General features: G+C 45.7%; 2 protein-coding genes across 3 annotated transcripts in view; one reads left to right on the top strand and one right to left on the bottom strand.

The window, feature by feature from the left end:
* LOC114559423 (protein NDRG3) overlaps positions 1-4,431 on the top strand; it is a 38,706-nt gene extending 34,275 nt beyond the window's left edge. The window contains exons 16-17 of one of the 2 annotated variants that reach the window (XM_028584045.1): positions 2,043-2,224; positions 3,437-4,431. In XM_028584045.1, coding sequence (XP_028439846.1) covers positions 2,043-2,209 — 167 coding nt within the window. In that variant the 3' untranslated portion in view covers positions 2,210-2,224; positions 3,437-4,431. Of the gene's footprint in view, positions 1-2,042; positions 2,288-3,436 lie in introns of those variants that run through there. The other variant, XM_028584044.1, reaches the window with a different exon arrangement.
* Positions 4,432-6,497: 2,066 nt separating this feature from the next.
* Positions 6,498-12,892, bottom strand: LOC114558618 (replication factor C subunit 2). Its single transcript, XM_028582683.1, has 6 exons — positions 12,320-12,892; positions 11,162-11,219; positions 8,879-8,980; positions 8,109-8,367; positions 7,582-7,842; positions 6,498-6,894 (listed from the first exon to the last, which is right to left on the bottom strand). Exons 1-6 carry the CDS (start codon positions 12,546-12,548, stop codon positions 6,784-6,786), a joined length of 1,020 nt encoding a protein of 339 aa, XP_028438484.1. The 5' UTR covers positions 12,549-12,892; the 3' UTR covers positions 6,498-6,783.
* Positions 12,893-15,000: the final 2,108 nt, after the last annotated feature.

A 15,000-nucleotide genomic window follows, 5' to 3' on the forward strand; every position in this document is an offset into this window, starting at 1 on the left:
TACCTTCAGCTGCGTGCCTGTGTCTGTATCTGAGCTTCCTGTTGGTCTTTGTGTCTCTGTGTTAAATGTCCTCACATCTCAACTCTGTCTCTGAGCTTTAGGCACATTTTACTCGTCTGTTGTCTTTGACCCTAACTAAACTCAACCTGCTAGTTTAATCACTTTAACTGAATGAAAACTAACACCCAGCTGCTCAATCTAAAGGTGTCTGTGTTTGTGTGTGTGTGTGTGTGTGTGTGTGTGTGTGTGTGTGTGTGTGTGTGTGTGTGTGTGTGTGTGTGTGTGTGTGTGTGTGTGTGTGTGTGTGTGTGTGTGACTGTGTGTGTGTGTGTGTGTGTGTGTGTGTGTGTGTGTGTGTGTGTGTGTGTGTGTGTGTGTGTGTGTGTGTGTGTGTGTGTGTGTGTGTGTGTGTGTGTGTGTGTGTGTGTGTGTGTGTGTGTGTGTGTGTGTGTGTGTGTGACTGTGTGTGTGACTGTGTGTGTGTGTGTGTGTGTGTGTGTGTGTGTGTGTGTGTGTGTGTGTGTGTGTGTGTGTGTGTGTGTGTGTGTGTGTGTGTGTGTGTGTGTGTGTGTGTGTGTGTGTGTGTGTGTGTGTGTGTGTGACTGTGTGTGTGTGTGTGTGTGTGTGTGTGTGTGTGTGTGTGTGTGTGTGTGTGTGTGTGTGTGTCTGTGTGTGTGTGTGTGTGTGTGTGTGTGTGTGTGTGTGTGTGTGTGTGTGTGTGTGTGTGTGTGTGTGTGTGTGTGTGTGTGTGTGTGTGTGTGTGTGTGTGTGTGTGTGTGTGTGTGTGTGTGTGTGTGTGTGTGTGTGTGTGTGTGTGTGTGTGTGTGTTCCTACAGCCATGCTTCCCTGTAAGTAGCAGTTTTTGGTGTCTTATCTCTCAGCCTGTCCTCTCCTCTCTGCTCTCGTTCTTCTTCTCTTTGTCTCTTTGTTTCCTCCAGTCCCTCATGTTGTGTTAAACCGCATGAGCAGCCAATCAGGTATCAGGATTACACACACTTCCTCGCCACTCTCCATTTCCATCTTTGTTTCTGTGTGTGTGTGTGTGTGTGTGTGTGTGTGTGTGTGTGTGTGTGTGTGTGTGTGTGTGTGTGTGTGTGTGTGTGTGTGTGTCTGCATGCTGCTGCAGTGAGAGTGACAGCATGTCTCCTCTCTCTGATAGATCAGAAGATAACATGTGTGTGTCTGTCTCTGTGTGTGTGTGTGTGTGTGTGTGTGTGTGTGTTACGGTCTGTGTGTGTGTGTGTGTGTGTGTGTGTGTGTGTGTGTGTGTGTGTGTGTGTGTGTGTGTGTGTGTGTGTGTGTGTGTGTGTGTGTGTGTGTGTGTGTGTGTGTGTGTGTGTGTGTGTGTGTGTGTGTGTGTGTGTCTGTGTGTGTGTGTCTGTGTGTGTGTGTGTGTGTGTGTGTGTGTGTGTGTGTGTGTCTCTATGTGTGTGTGTGTGTGTGTGTGTGTGTGTGTGTGTCTGTCTCTATGTGTATGTGTGTGTGTGTGTGTGTGTGTGTGTGTGTGTGTGTGTGTGTGTGTGTGTGTGTGTGTGTGTGTGTGTGTGTGTGTCTGTCTCTGTGTGTGTGTGTGTGTGTGTGTGTGTGTGTGTGTGTGTGTGTGTGTGTCTGTCTCTATGTGTGTGTGTGTGTGTGTGTGTGTGTGTGTGTGTGTGTGTGTGTGTGTAGCATGGCGTGGGTTCAGGCTCTGATCTTTAAAGCTTTGCGTTCGTTCATCGTTTGTGAAGCTAATGCTGCTCACACAACGTGACCACATGATGACATCATCCCCATGACAACGTGCACAATGAACACAACCAAAAGACTCTCCGGGATTCTTTGAGTTAGCTTCGGCTACGCTCAGCACACGTCTCCGTAACGTCTGCTGAGCGCTAGTTGGGTTTGAAGATGGAAACTGTGATCAGGAGAGGCCTCTGAGCTCAGCTCCAGGACACAAAGCAGCCAATCAGAGGCCTCTCCTGATCACCGCTCCAGTGAGAATGGAGCCTTCATCTCCTCTGAGTCCACTCTGAATGCTCCTAACCCATTCATGTCCCCCCCAGTGCCCACAGTTGGTATGACCCGGCTGGTTCGCTCCAGGACTCACTCGGCCTCCAGCGTGGGCTCCACGGAGGGCGCGCGGAGCCGCAGTTCCACCACCGCGCTGCCAGAGGGCGCCACCAGCGCTACGCTAACAGCCGCCGGACGCACCATCCAGATGACAGCATAGGAACACTATGCTCTGGTTCTCTCTCTTTACTCTCTCTTTACTCTCTCTTTTCTCTCCTCCTCTTTACTCTCTCTTTACTCTCTCTTTACTCTCTCTCCTCTTTCTCTCTTTACTCTCTCTTTACTCTCTCTTTACTCTCTCTCTTACTTTCTCTCTTTACTCTCTCCTCCTCTTTACTCTCCTCCTTTCTTTACTCTCTCTTTACTCTCTCCTCCTCTCTTTACTCTCTCCTCCTCTTTACTCTCTCTTTACTCTCCTCCTCTTTACTCTCTCTTTACTCTCTCCTCCTCTTTACTCTCTCTTACTCTCCTCCTCTCTTTCTCTCTCTCTTTCCTCTCCTCTCTTTACTCTCTCTCTTTTTTACTCTCTCTCCTCCTTTCTTTACTCTCCTCCTCCTCTTTACTCTCTCTTTCTCTCTCCTCCTCTCTTTCTCTCTCTCTTTCTCTCTCCTCCTTTCTTTACTCTCTCCTCCTCTCTTTACTCTCTCTTTACTCTCTCCTCCTTTCTTTACTCTCTCCTCCTCTTTACTCTCTCTTTACTCTCTCCTCCTCTTTACTCTCTCTTTACTCTCCTCCTCTCTTTACTCTCTCTTTACTCTCTCCTCCTTTCTTTACTCTCTCCTCTCTCCTCTCTCAGAGGCTGTGTGAACTCTCCTCCGTCTCTCCACACTAACTGTTGTAGTTTTAGACGTTCTTCCCAAAGATTTAACATCTCACATGATCTAAAGTAGAGAAACAGCTTCAGGCTGCGTATCCGTCACGATTTCCTGATCAAAGTCCTGATTGGACCCCGTGTCTGATTGGACCCCGTGTCTGATTGGACCCCAGGTCTGATTGGACCCCAGGTCTGATTGGACCCCGTGTCTGATTGGACCCCGTGTCTGATTGGACCCCGTGTCTGATTGGACCCTGTGTCTGATTGGACCCCAGGTCTGATTGGACCCCGTGTCTGATTGGACCCCGTGTCTGATTGGACCCCGTGTCTGATTGGACCCCGTGTCTGATTGGACCCCGTGTCTGATTGGACCCCGTGTCTGATTGGACCCCGTGTCTGATTGGATATCAGTCAGGTTAGGGTTAGTTTATCTCGGATATGAAAGCAACTACAGCGTTGAAAGCTTTTGTTTCTTACGTCCTCCGTCGAGCCGTGCGTCTCTACAGCTGGTTCGTATTTACAGTTGTTGTATTTCTTCTTTCTCTCTTTATTATAATCTGATTATTCTGTTAGGACTGTTGTTGACGGCCGTGTTGGTTGATAAGAAGCTGAAGTCACACTAAGTGTAGATGGACCTTCCTGCTGCTCCCGCCCTGACCGTCCGACAGAACAGCTGTTATTTAAACTTCACACGTTCTCATTGGAGGACCCAGACTTCAGGGCTCAAACCAGAGAGAAAAGCTTGTACTCTGCTGTCTGTTGATCAGCGCTCCTCCAGACGAACCTGAACAACAGGCGACTAGCAGCAGCTTCAGAGGGAACCGAGCCGATAGAAAAGACTAACACCTGTCTCTGTCCTCGGGGCTCCGTATCTCCGTTCCTAAAGGTTTCATACCTGAACTCGATACTGCTTCCTGAACGATACCTTTTTTCCAATTCAATTTTATAAAAATCTATTTTAACACAAAGAAAGTAAACATTAGACATTACGGTACAAATCTCTTCTTTTCCAGCTGCTTAGTTACCTGTGAGAGAAACCTGAGAGTTGACGTGGCCCACAACTAGATCTGATGTCAAACAGCCCAAATATCTCTTCAGTTAGTCGCCCACGTGGGAAACTTTTCCTCCACGTAAAACCTGAAAAATCTCCTACAAGTTTCTCTGTGAAGGTCAGGTTCCTGTCGGCTGTTTCAGGCCTCAGAGGGAACGTTAGTGATTTGAAATCGGTCATTTGAAGGTGACTTCAACATCTGCCTTGGCCGGGGATCCTGCAGGCGAGCCGTCACCTCGTCTGTTCCTGTTCCTGCACACGACATTCAGTCCCTCCAGAAAAACGTGATTATGCGATCGCGTAATCAGCGTATTTTTCAAATATGCCGCACTTTCGCCGCATAAATTGCTGATTTCCGTGCAAAATATGCCAGGCTTGCATGATTTCATAATCCCGCATTTTTGTTGCAATAAAGTCCCGTAATATATCTCAGCATCAGGAATCACCTTTTTTCCTCTTTTTCATCAAACCGCAGTTTTTTGCAAGTTCCCGCAATTTCATTGCATAAATATCATATAGAGCTTATTCCATCACATTTTTTAAGAAAACGTGTCGCGTAATCAAGGACTTTTGCCCGCAACAATCACAAAAAAACTCTTTTTCTGGAAGGACTGATATGAATCTATATTTCCGAGCTGTTCCTGAATCAGCAGCATGTTCTGTGGCATGCGCTCTGTGCCGTGAAATCAGTCCCAACCTGACATCATGTACACGACAGAGATGGACTTGGTCTGGTTGCTGTGTGTTTATTTCTGGACTGAAAGCTGCCAGCGGTGTTCATTATTAAATATTAAATATTCTGACTGTAAACACTCGTCTGGCTCCGGTGAAATTAGTTTGATGACTTGCACTTTAACGGTCGCTGTGTGTTAGAGACTAACGGAGGAGGAGGAGGAGGAGGAGGAGGAGGAGGAGGAGGAGGAGGAGGAGATGATGATGATGATGATGATGATGATGATCAGGATCATCATCTCTGTCCTACTGGAAGTCTTTCTGCTCCTAGTGAACTGGGTAGTGGGACAACTTTACTCTGAGCTTACTGAGAGAATCAGAGTTACCCAGAACACACACACACACACACACACACACACACACACACCTGTAACTGTGTGTCTGTTAGCGTATTAGCACTGGACATCAGTTTATTTTTAGCCCAGAAAACCAGAGTGCATGAATTTCTCCCTACAGATCCATTAGTGTGTGTGTGTGTGTGTGTGTGTGTGTGTGTGTGTGTGTGTATACACTATGGAAAAGAAAGCCGCTGGCTCCTGTAGTTTGAGGCAGTGACGCTGAACGTTTCCATGACTACGGTTAAAGCTGCACGCAGGAAGTGAATCCTGGGATTAGTTTGCAGCGTCAGGCCGACTCTTGTTATGTTGAAACGTTTCCTGGAAACTAAAACCTGTTGAGAGACGTGCATCTCTGTTCTTAATATTAATATTTATTACTTCTTACTGGCTGAGATTTGTACTGAAGCGTTCTGTAGCTGTTCTGTTTCTTAAAGTTTGATGTTATCACTTTTAATGTAAACCAGTTTGTAATGAAATAAAGCTCGTTATCCAAACCTGCAGTCTGACCTCAATTTACTTTAGTAAAAGTACCAATACTGCCATGTACAACATCGTAAGGAAACTTCTGTAACTGGGTTACTGTGTAAGTAGCATTTTACCCACCAGACTCCATGTAAATAATCAGGACTTTTAGCGTGTATAGAGCCAGCATCTCTCCACCAGACTCCATGTAAATAATCAGGACTTTTAGCGTGTATAGAGCCAGCATATCTCCACCAGACTCCATGTAAATAATCAGGACTTTTAGCGTGTATAGAGCCAGCATATCTCCACCAGACTCCATGTAAATAATCAGGACTTTTAGCGTGTATAGAGCCAGCATCTCTCCACCAGACTCCATGTAAATAATCAGGACTTTTAGCGTGTATAGAGCCAGCATATCTCCACCAGACTCCATGTAAATAATCAGGACTTTTAGCGTGTATAGAGCCAGCATATCTCCACCAGACTCCATGTAAATAATCAGGACTTTTAGCGTGTATAGAGCCAGCATATTTCCACCAGACTCCATGTAAATAATCAGGACTTTTAGCGTGTATAGAGCCAGCATATCTCCACCAGACTCCATGTAAATAATCAGGACTTTTAGCGTGTATAGAGCCAGCATATCTCCACCAGACTCCATGTAAATAATCAGGACTTTTAGCGTGTATAGAGCCAGCATATTTCCACCAGACTCCATGTAAATAATCAGGACTTTTAGCGTGTATAGAGCCAGCATATTTCCACCAGACTCCATGTAAATAATCAGGACTTTTAGCGTGTATAGAGCCAGCATATCTCCACCAGACTCCATGTAAATAATCAGGACTTTTAGCGTGTATAGAGCCAGCATATCTCCACATGTAAATGGGTGAATTAAGGATTTATTTCAACCAAACCAGAGTGGTGATTGTTGGAACAGTGGAAAGTCTGGAACTGGAAGTCTGTCAGCAACAACAACAGAACTTGTAGTGGACTCTAACTGCTGCTGAACATTAGTCCTGTAGGGTTACATTACAGCTCGGTTCTGGTTTAATACTGGACCAGGTTCAGACACTCAGACATGGAGACAGAGAGTCCAGGTGGAACAACAACATTATGGAAAGTTCTCCTTAAATCAGGTACGGCTCTGAGTCCGGTTCAACAGACTGGACCCTGATCAGTGAACAGATTATTTCTTGTAACGTGAAGGTTGGTGTGGAGCAGTCCATTCAGCTGGTGGAGGGGGGTGTGTGGAGCAGTCCATTCAGCTGGTGGAGGGGGTGTGTGGAGCAGTCCATTCAGCTGGTGGAGGGGGTGTGTGTGGAGCAGTCCATTCAGCTGGCGGCGGGGGGGGCCGTCTTGCTGCAAAGTCGGGCCAGCAGCCCGGCCATCTGTAGCAGAGAGTTCACTCCTTCAGACATCCTCATGTGGGTGTAGCCGATCTCCTGCAGCACAGAGACACAGCACACCGTTACCACGGTTACTACAACCACCGTTACCACAGTTACTACAACCATTACCACGGTTACTCCAGGATCAGGTCACAGCTGATAGATTCACACTACGGGTTTATTACACTGACTCTGAAGGGATGAGACCGAGACTGTTGAGTGATGATGTAATAAGTGGGTGGGGCTAACCTTGGTGATGTAATAAGTGGGTGGGGCTAACCTTGATGTGTAATAAGTGGGTGGGGCTAACCTTGGTGATGTAATAAGTGGGCGGGGCTAACCTTGATGGTGTAATAAGTGGGTGGGGCTAACCTTGGTGCTGTAATAAGTGGGTGGGGCTAACCTTGGTGATGTAATACGTGGGTGGGGCTAACATTGGTGATGTAATAAGTGGGTGGGGCTAACCTTTGTGATGTAATAGTGGGCGGGGCTAACCTTGGTGATGTAATAAGTGGGTGGGGCTAACCTTGGTGATGTAATAAGTGGGCGGGGCTAACCTTGATGATGTAATAAGTGGGTGGGGATAACCTTGGTGATGTAATAGTGGGCGGGGCTAACCTTGGTGATGTAATAAGTGGGTGGGGCTAACCTTGGTGATGTAATAGTGGGCGGGGCTAACCTTGGTGATGTAATAAGTGGGTGGGGCTAACCTTGGTGATGTAATAAGTGGGCGGGGCTAACCTTGATGAACTCCAGCTTGAGGTACTCGGCCATGGGGAGGGTCTTGCAGACCCTGAAGATGTTCCCGATGATGTCGTCCGGCGAGTATCCGAGCGCCCACAGCGCCTCCACCACGCGGTACGCCTCGTCTATGTCCCCCGCCACGCAGTGTCCCAGCATGCCTTTCACCAGCAGGGGGTGGGGCTCGTCACACACTTTGAACACGTTCTCACTGTTGATGAAGCCGAAGCCGGAGTGGGTCGACTGCAGGTTGTTCAGCGCCTGGAGGACAAACAGGAAGTCAGCAGGACACACAGGAAGAGCAGGACACACAGGAAGTCAGCAGGACACACAGGAAGTCAGCACAACCTCTCCTACCTGTCTGTCTCCACTAGCTGTCTGTCCTACCTACCTGTCTCATGTCTCCTGTCTGTCTGTTCTTCCTGTCCTACCTGTCTCATGTCTCCTACCTGTCTCTCTTGTCTCCTACCTGTCTGTCTCTCCTGTCCTACCTGTCTCATGTCTCCTACCTGTCTCATGTCTCCTACCTGTCTCATGTCTCCCTGTGCGGTGAAGATGACAGCCTCCAGCCCATCGTCAGAGACAGACAGCGCCTCCTGGTGGACGATGTCCTGCAGGCGAGCGAGGACCTGTCCGTCCGTGAGCTTGGCGTAGCGCAGCACGGCGCAGCGTGATTGGATCGGCTCGATGATGCGATCAGACGCGTTGCACGCCAGGGCGAAGCGGGTCGTCTTCGAGTAGATCTCCATGATCCTCCGCAGAGCCTGCTGGGCCCCGTCCGTCATGCTGCAGGACACACGGGACAGGACAGGAGACAGGGGACACAGGACTCCATGTAAATAATCAGGACTTTTAGCGTGTATAGAGCCAGCATATCTCCACCAGACTCCATGTAAATAATCAGGACTTTTAGCGTGTATAGAGCCAGCATATCTCCACCAGACTCCATGTAAATAATCAGGACTTTTAGTGTGTATAGAGCCAGCATATCTCCACCAGACTCCATGTAAATAATCAGGACTTTTAGTGTGTATAGAGCCAGCATATCTCCACCAGACTCCATGTAAATAATCAGGACTTTTAGCGTGTATAGAGTCAGCATATCTCCACATGTAAATGGGTGAATTAAGGGTTTATTTCAACGAAACCAGAGTGGTGATTGTTGGAACAGTGGAAAGATGAACCAAGACGGTTAGTTTCTGTCCACTTTGAATGAAGTGTGTTTTACGATGATAAAAGTCCTGATTATTTACATGGAGTCTGGTGGGTTTTGGGTTACATTGCAGCCTGTTCTCACCTGTCGGCTTCGTCCAGGATGATGATCTTGTGTCGTCCTTTGGGCAGTGTGACTTTCTGCTGAGCAAACATCTTGATCTTGTTCCTCACCACTTCGATTCCCCTAAAACACAACAGCAGCAGTTAGAGTCTCCACCTTAAAGAGAGATTAACTTAATCTAAACTCACCGACACTTCCTGTAGAGACTCTGGTTGTGTACGGTTAGGCTCTGGTTGTGTATGTTAGGCTCTGGTTGTGTGTGGTTAGGCTCTGGTTGTGTACGGTTAGGCTCTGGTTGTGTACGGTTAGGCTCTGGTTGTGTACGGTTAGGTTCTGGTTGTGTACGGTTAGGCTCTGGTTGTGTACGTATGGTTAGGCTCTGGTTGTGTATGGTTAGGCTCTGGTTGTGTACGGTTAGGCTCTGGTTGTGTACGGTTAGGCTCTGGTTGTATGGTTAGGCTCTGGTTGTGTATGGTTAGGCTCTGGTTGTGTACGGTTAGGCTCTGGTTGTGTACGGTTAGGCTCTGGTTGTGTGTGGTTAGGTTCTGGTTGTGTGGTTAGGTTCTGGTTGTGTGTGGTTAGGCTCTGGTTGTGTACGGTTAGGCTCTGGTTGTGTACGGTTAGGCTCTGGTTGTGTGTGGTTAGGTTCTGGTTGTGTGTGGTTAGGTTCTGGTTGTGTACGGTTAGGCTCTGGTTGTGTATGGTTAGGCTCTGGTTGTGTATGGTTAGGCTCTGGTTGTGTATGGTTAGGCTCTGGTTGTGTATGGTTAGGCTCTGGTTGTGTATGGTTAGGCTCTGGTTGTGTACGGTTAGGCTCTGGTTGTGTACGGTTAGGCTCTGGTTGTGTACGGTTAGGCTCTGGTTGTGTGTGGTTAGGCTCTGGTTGTGTGTGGTTAGGCTCTGGTTGTGTGTGGTTAGGTTCTGGTTGTGTGCGGTTAGGTTCTGGTTGTGTACGGTTAGGCTCTGGTTGTGTACGGTTAGGCTCTGGTTGTTAGGCTCTATGGTTAGGCTCTGGTTGTACGGTTAGGCTCTGGTTGTGTGGTTAGGTTCTGGTTGTGTACGGTTAGGCTCTGGTTGTGTATGGTTAGGCTCTGGTTGTGTATGGTTAGGCTCTGGTTGTGTGTGGTTAGGTTCTGGTTGTGTACGGTTAGGCTCTGGTTGTGTATGGTTAGGCTCTGGTTGTGTACGGTTAGGTTCTGGTTGTGTACGGTTAGGCTCTGGTTGTGTACTGGTTAGGCTCTGGTTGTGTACGGTTAGGTTCTGGTTGTGTGTGGTTAGGCTCTGGTTTGTGTTAGGCTCTGGTATGGTTAGGCTCTGGTTGTGTATGGTTAGGCTCTGGTTGTGTATGGTTAGGCTCTGGTTGTGTGTGGTTAGGCTCTGGTTGTGTGTGGTTAGGCTCTGGTTGTGTGTGGTTAGGCTCTGGTTGTGTGTGGTTAGGCTCTGGTTGTGTGGTTAGGCTCTGGTTGTGTATGGTTAGGCTCTGGTTGTGTACGGTTAGGCTCTGGTTGTGTATGGTTAGGCTCTGGTTGTGTATGGTTAGGCTCTGGTTGTGTATGGTTAGGTTCTGGTTGTGTACGGTTAGGCTCTGGTTGTGTACGGTTAGGCTCTGGTTGTGTATGGTTAGGCTCTGGTTGTGTATGGTTAGGCTCTGGTTGTGTGTGGTTAGGCTCTGGTTGTGTATGGTTAGGCTCTGGTTGTGTATGGTTAGGCTCTGGTTGTGTATGGTTAGTTCTCTGTATGGTTAGGCTCTGGTTGTGTATGGTTAGGCTCTGGTTGTGTATGGTTAGGCTCTGGTTGTGTATGGTTAGGCTCTGGTTGTGTATGGTTAGGCTCTGGTTGTGTATGGTTAGGTCTGGTTGTGTCTGGTTAGGCTCTGGTTGTGTATGGTTAGGCTCTGGTTGTGTATGGTTAGGCTCTGGTTGTGTATGGTTAGGCTCTGGTTGTGGTTAGGCTGGTTGTGTGTGGTTAGGGTTGTCTGGTTAGGCTTGGTTGTGTATGGTTAGGCTCTGGTTGTGTATGGTTAGGCTCTGGTTGTGTATGGTTAGGCTCTGGTTGTGTATGGTTAGGCTCTGGTTGTGTATGGTTAGGCTCTGGTTGTGTATGGTTAGGCTCTGGTTGTGTATGGTTAGGCTCTGGTTGTGTATGGTTAGGCTCTGGTTGTGTATGGTTAGGCTCTGGTTGTGTATGGTTAGGCTCTGGTTGTGTATGGTTAGGCTCTGGTTGTGTATGGTTAGGCTCTGGTTGTGTATGGCATGGTTAGGCCTGGTTGTGGATGGTTAGGCTCTGGTTGTGTATGGTGGAGGCTCCTGGTTGTGTATGGACAAACACAGGATGCTGGTCGTCTTCCCTGTTCCTGGAGGACCTGCACAACAACAACAACAACAACAACAACAACAACAACAACAACAACACACACACACACAGACACACAGACACACACACACACACACAGACACACACACACACACACACACAATATTTAAGGTCTCTAACCTGCTATGATGATGTTATATTATTAAGATATTTAAACATATATTTAAGGTCTCTAACCTGCTATAATGATGTTATATTATTAAGATATTTAAACATATATTTAAGGTCTCTAACCTGCTATAATGATGTTATATTATTAAGATATTTAAACATATATTTAAGGTCTCTAACCTGCTATGATGATGTTATATTATTAAGATATTTAAAGATATATTTAAGGTCTCTAACCTGCTATAATGATGTTATATTATTAAGATATTTAAACATATATTTAAGGTCTCTAACCTGCTATGATGATGTTATATTATTAAGATATTTAAAGATATATTTAAGGTCTCTAACCTGCTATAATGATGTTATATTATTAAGATATTTAAACATATATTTAAGGTCTCTAACCTGCTATGATGATGTTATATTATTAAGATATTTAAAGATATATTTAAGGTCTCTAACCTGCTATAATGATGTTATATTATTAAGATATTTAAACATATATTTAAGGTCTCTAACCTGCTATAATGATGTTATATTATTAAGATATTTAAACATATATTTAAGGTCTCTAACCTGCTATGATGATGTTATATTATTAAGATATTTAAACATATATTTAAGGTCTCTAACCTGCTATAATGATGTTATATTATTAAGATATTTAAACATATATTTAAGGTCTCTAACCTGCTATGATGATGTTATATTATTAAGATATTTAAAGATATATTTAAGGTCTCTAACCTGCTATAATGATGTTATATTATTAAGATATTTAAACATATATTTAAGGTCTCTAACCTGCTATGATGATGTTATATTATTAAGATATTTAAAGATATATTTAAGGTCTCTAACCTGCTATAATGATGTTATATTATTAAGATATTTAAACATATATTTAAGGTCTCTAACCTGCTATGATGATGTTATATTATTAAGATATTTAAACATATATTTAAGGTCTCTAACCTGCTATGATGATGTTGGGGACGTTTCCCTCCCGGGCGAACACCTCCAGCCGACTCACCGTCTCTTCGTTCCCCACGATCTGGTTCAGTTTGACCGGCCTGTATTTCTCCACCCAGGGCAGTTCATAGGAGACTCTAACCGCCGGTTCTCCGGCTCCCGAGTCCGCCTTCTGGCCGCTTTCTACCGGCTTCTGCTGCTCGCACTCAGCCTCCAACATCTCAGCCTCCATGTTTGTTTGTTTCTCTGCCTCTACACCGCCGAAGCCCGCGGAACTTTTCCCGGTTGTGGCTCGAGCTACCGACCGGAAGTTACGCAAAATGACGCTTTATCTCGCAAAATCTAGGCTAATATAATAATATAATTTTAATACTTTCACCCAAGAAACGCGTGTTCGTTCCTCTGGAGTGTTTTTACCCAAACTACAATTTATTTTCCTAAACTTGATGTATCCCTTCTAGAGTCAAACAGCTTTCCCTCCCTCACAACCACGCGTCCGCAAACTGACGCCTCATTGGCTGAGAGTTTATCGGTGACGGCGCTGATTGGCCGAGAATAAGACGCTTAAAACCTCGCGATATTTACAGCCACAACAGTTGAAATAGGCTCGTTGGAGATGAACTGCGCCTCGCCTGTAAAGTAGACGAGAGCAGGCGGCAGCAGCGGGGGGGCGGTGACAAAAGTCCGCTCTCAGGTCGGACAGTTTCCAGCTGATTCAGAGCCTGTCTATGGAGAGCCTGTTCACTCCCTATCTCAATCCCTATTAGCCCCATTGTACCAACCCGGAATTTTCCCGAGAGTGGAAGTTCTCCCCTTATTAGACATTCTCTGGCTGATTCCGATTCTGATTTAATAAAATGTTATCAGACCCATATATCAGCTCCTACACAGTCTCCAGTTGATTGTATTATGACAGAGTAGCTGTCAAAATGCTCTACATGAGATCTGTTGCTGATTTTAATTACCAACAGACTGTAGATGATCTGTAATCTGAACAGATTTAGTCGCTCTGACTTCTAAACGTAAATATCGGCCTCACTACATGTGTTCTGTACAGAATAAGCCTTTAAATCAGACAGAGGCCGGCGTTTCCCAGCATGCACTGGGTCCGCCTGCGTCCGCCTGGCTCTTGCAGTTGGTGAAAACAGAGAAGGTCTAATAAGGGGAGAACTTCCACTCTCGGGAAAATTCCGGGTTGGTACAATGGGGCTAATAGGGAGTGAGATAGGAAGTGAACAGGCTCTCCATAGACAGGCTCTGGTGAAAAGCAACTGCGCTGCCTGCGTTTCAGAACTGCGGCCGCCTTGGTCTCGTGAGATTATCGTTGCCCACGTGTGCATGACGTCAGAGCAAGTCGGGATCAAGTCGGACAAGAATCTAACCGGCATCAAAGCCGGTCTACGGAGAGCCGTTCCACTCCCTATCGAGCCCCATTGTACCGGGCTTTGGTTGCAGTTCCACCAGAGTTCCACTGGGGGTGATCGCGGTCCAAAATGAATGGGACTCTATGGAGCTAGACGGCTAAATGAATGGGACTCTATGGAGCTAGACGGCTAAATGAATGGGACTCTATGGAGCTAGATGGCTAAATGTGTCTCTTTCGCCTGATTGTCGTTGAGAAACCTCAGATTTGATTGTAGTTTTTGCAAGTTCAACATGGGTTATGGGTCGAAAGTTGAATGAACGAGTACTTATGTCCTTTTGATTTCTTACAGGGTGAGTCGTTGTAGCCCGTAACACGCTAGCATTCTGCTAATGAATGCTGATTGGTCAGTGAAGGTCTGATTACGATCGGAGATCCCGCTTGACGGGATCCGAAGCAGAGCCAGAATGTCAGGGTGAATATTTCGGCGTGGTCTTTAAAACATTAGCAAACCTCTTTCTAGCATCTGTATTAACAGAGAGAGACTAACCTATCAGCTGTGTTGTATTAACAGAGAGAGACTAACCTATCAGCTGTGTTGTATTAACAGAGAGAGACTAACCTATCAGCTGTGTTGTCGATGCCTCGAGAGAACGAAGGAAGGGACTCCGAGCTCGCCCTAAAGCAGTATCTCTGGCCGTATATGTGTATGACGTCATTGACATTTTAAAAGGCTTTTTAGAACAAAAAAGCCACTTTAAAAAAATCTAACACACAGCTTCTTAGTCTCCCCTTTCGAATGCAACATTCAAATTACTAGACAAAAAAATATATCCTGAGAAAAGTGGGTTTTGAGGGGTATAGCTCCATAGAGTCCCATTCATTCTGCACTGGCCTGTGAGCGCCCCCTATATGGAACTCTGGTGGAACTGCAACCAGTTCAGAAGCCGGAAGCAACGAGGGAACTTCTTCCTTCTCTGCTGGCATGCATTGGGCAGCCGGTGATCGATTCTGCGCAGATCTGGCTCATCTCGAACGAGCCTAACGAAAGACGTCATGAACAAAAAAATACACAATGCCAAATTTATATATAAAAAACAATATAATGAAAAATATATTTTCTTGAAAATAAAAAACTAAATTATAGAATAAAAATCAAAGCAATGAAATAAAATAAAATCCAGATTTATAAAATAAATAATAAATATATTTTTGCTTTAAATGAAAAGGCCAAATTATAAAAAATAGATACAAAATATAATAAATATAATATAATTTATAGACTTATTTATACAAAATAATAAAAAGTTATAAAACATAT

The sequence above is a fragment of the Perca flavescens genome, chromosome 7, assembly GCF_004354835.1.
Source record: "Perca flavescens isolate YP-PL-M2 chromosome 7, PFLA_1.0, whole genome shotgun sequence".
Lineage (NCBI taxonomy): Eukaryota > Metazoa > Chordata > Actinopteri > Perciformes > Percidae > Perca > Perca flavescens.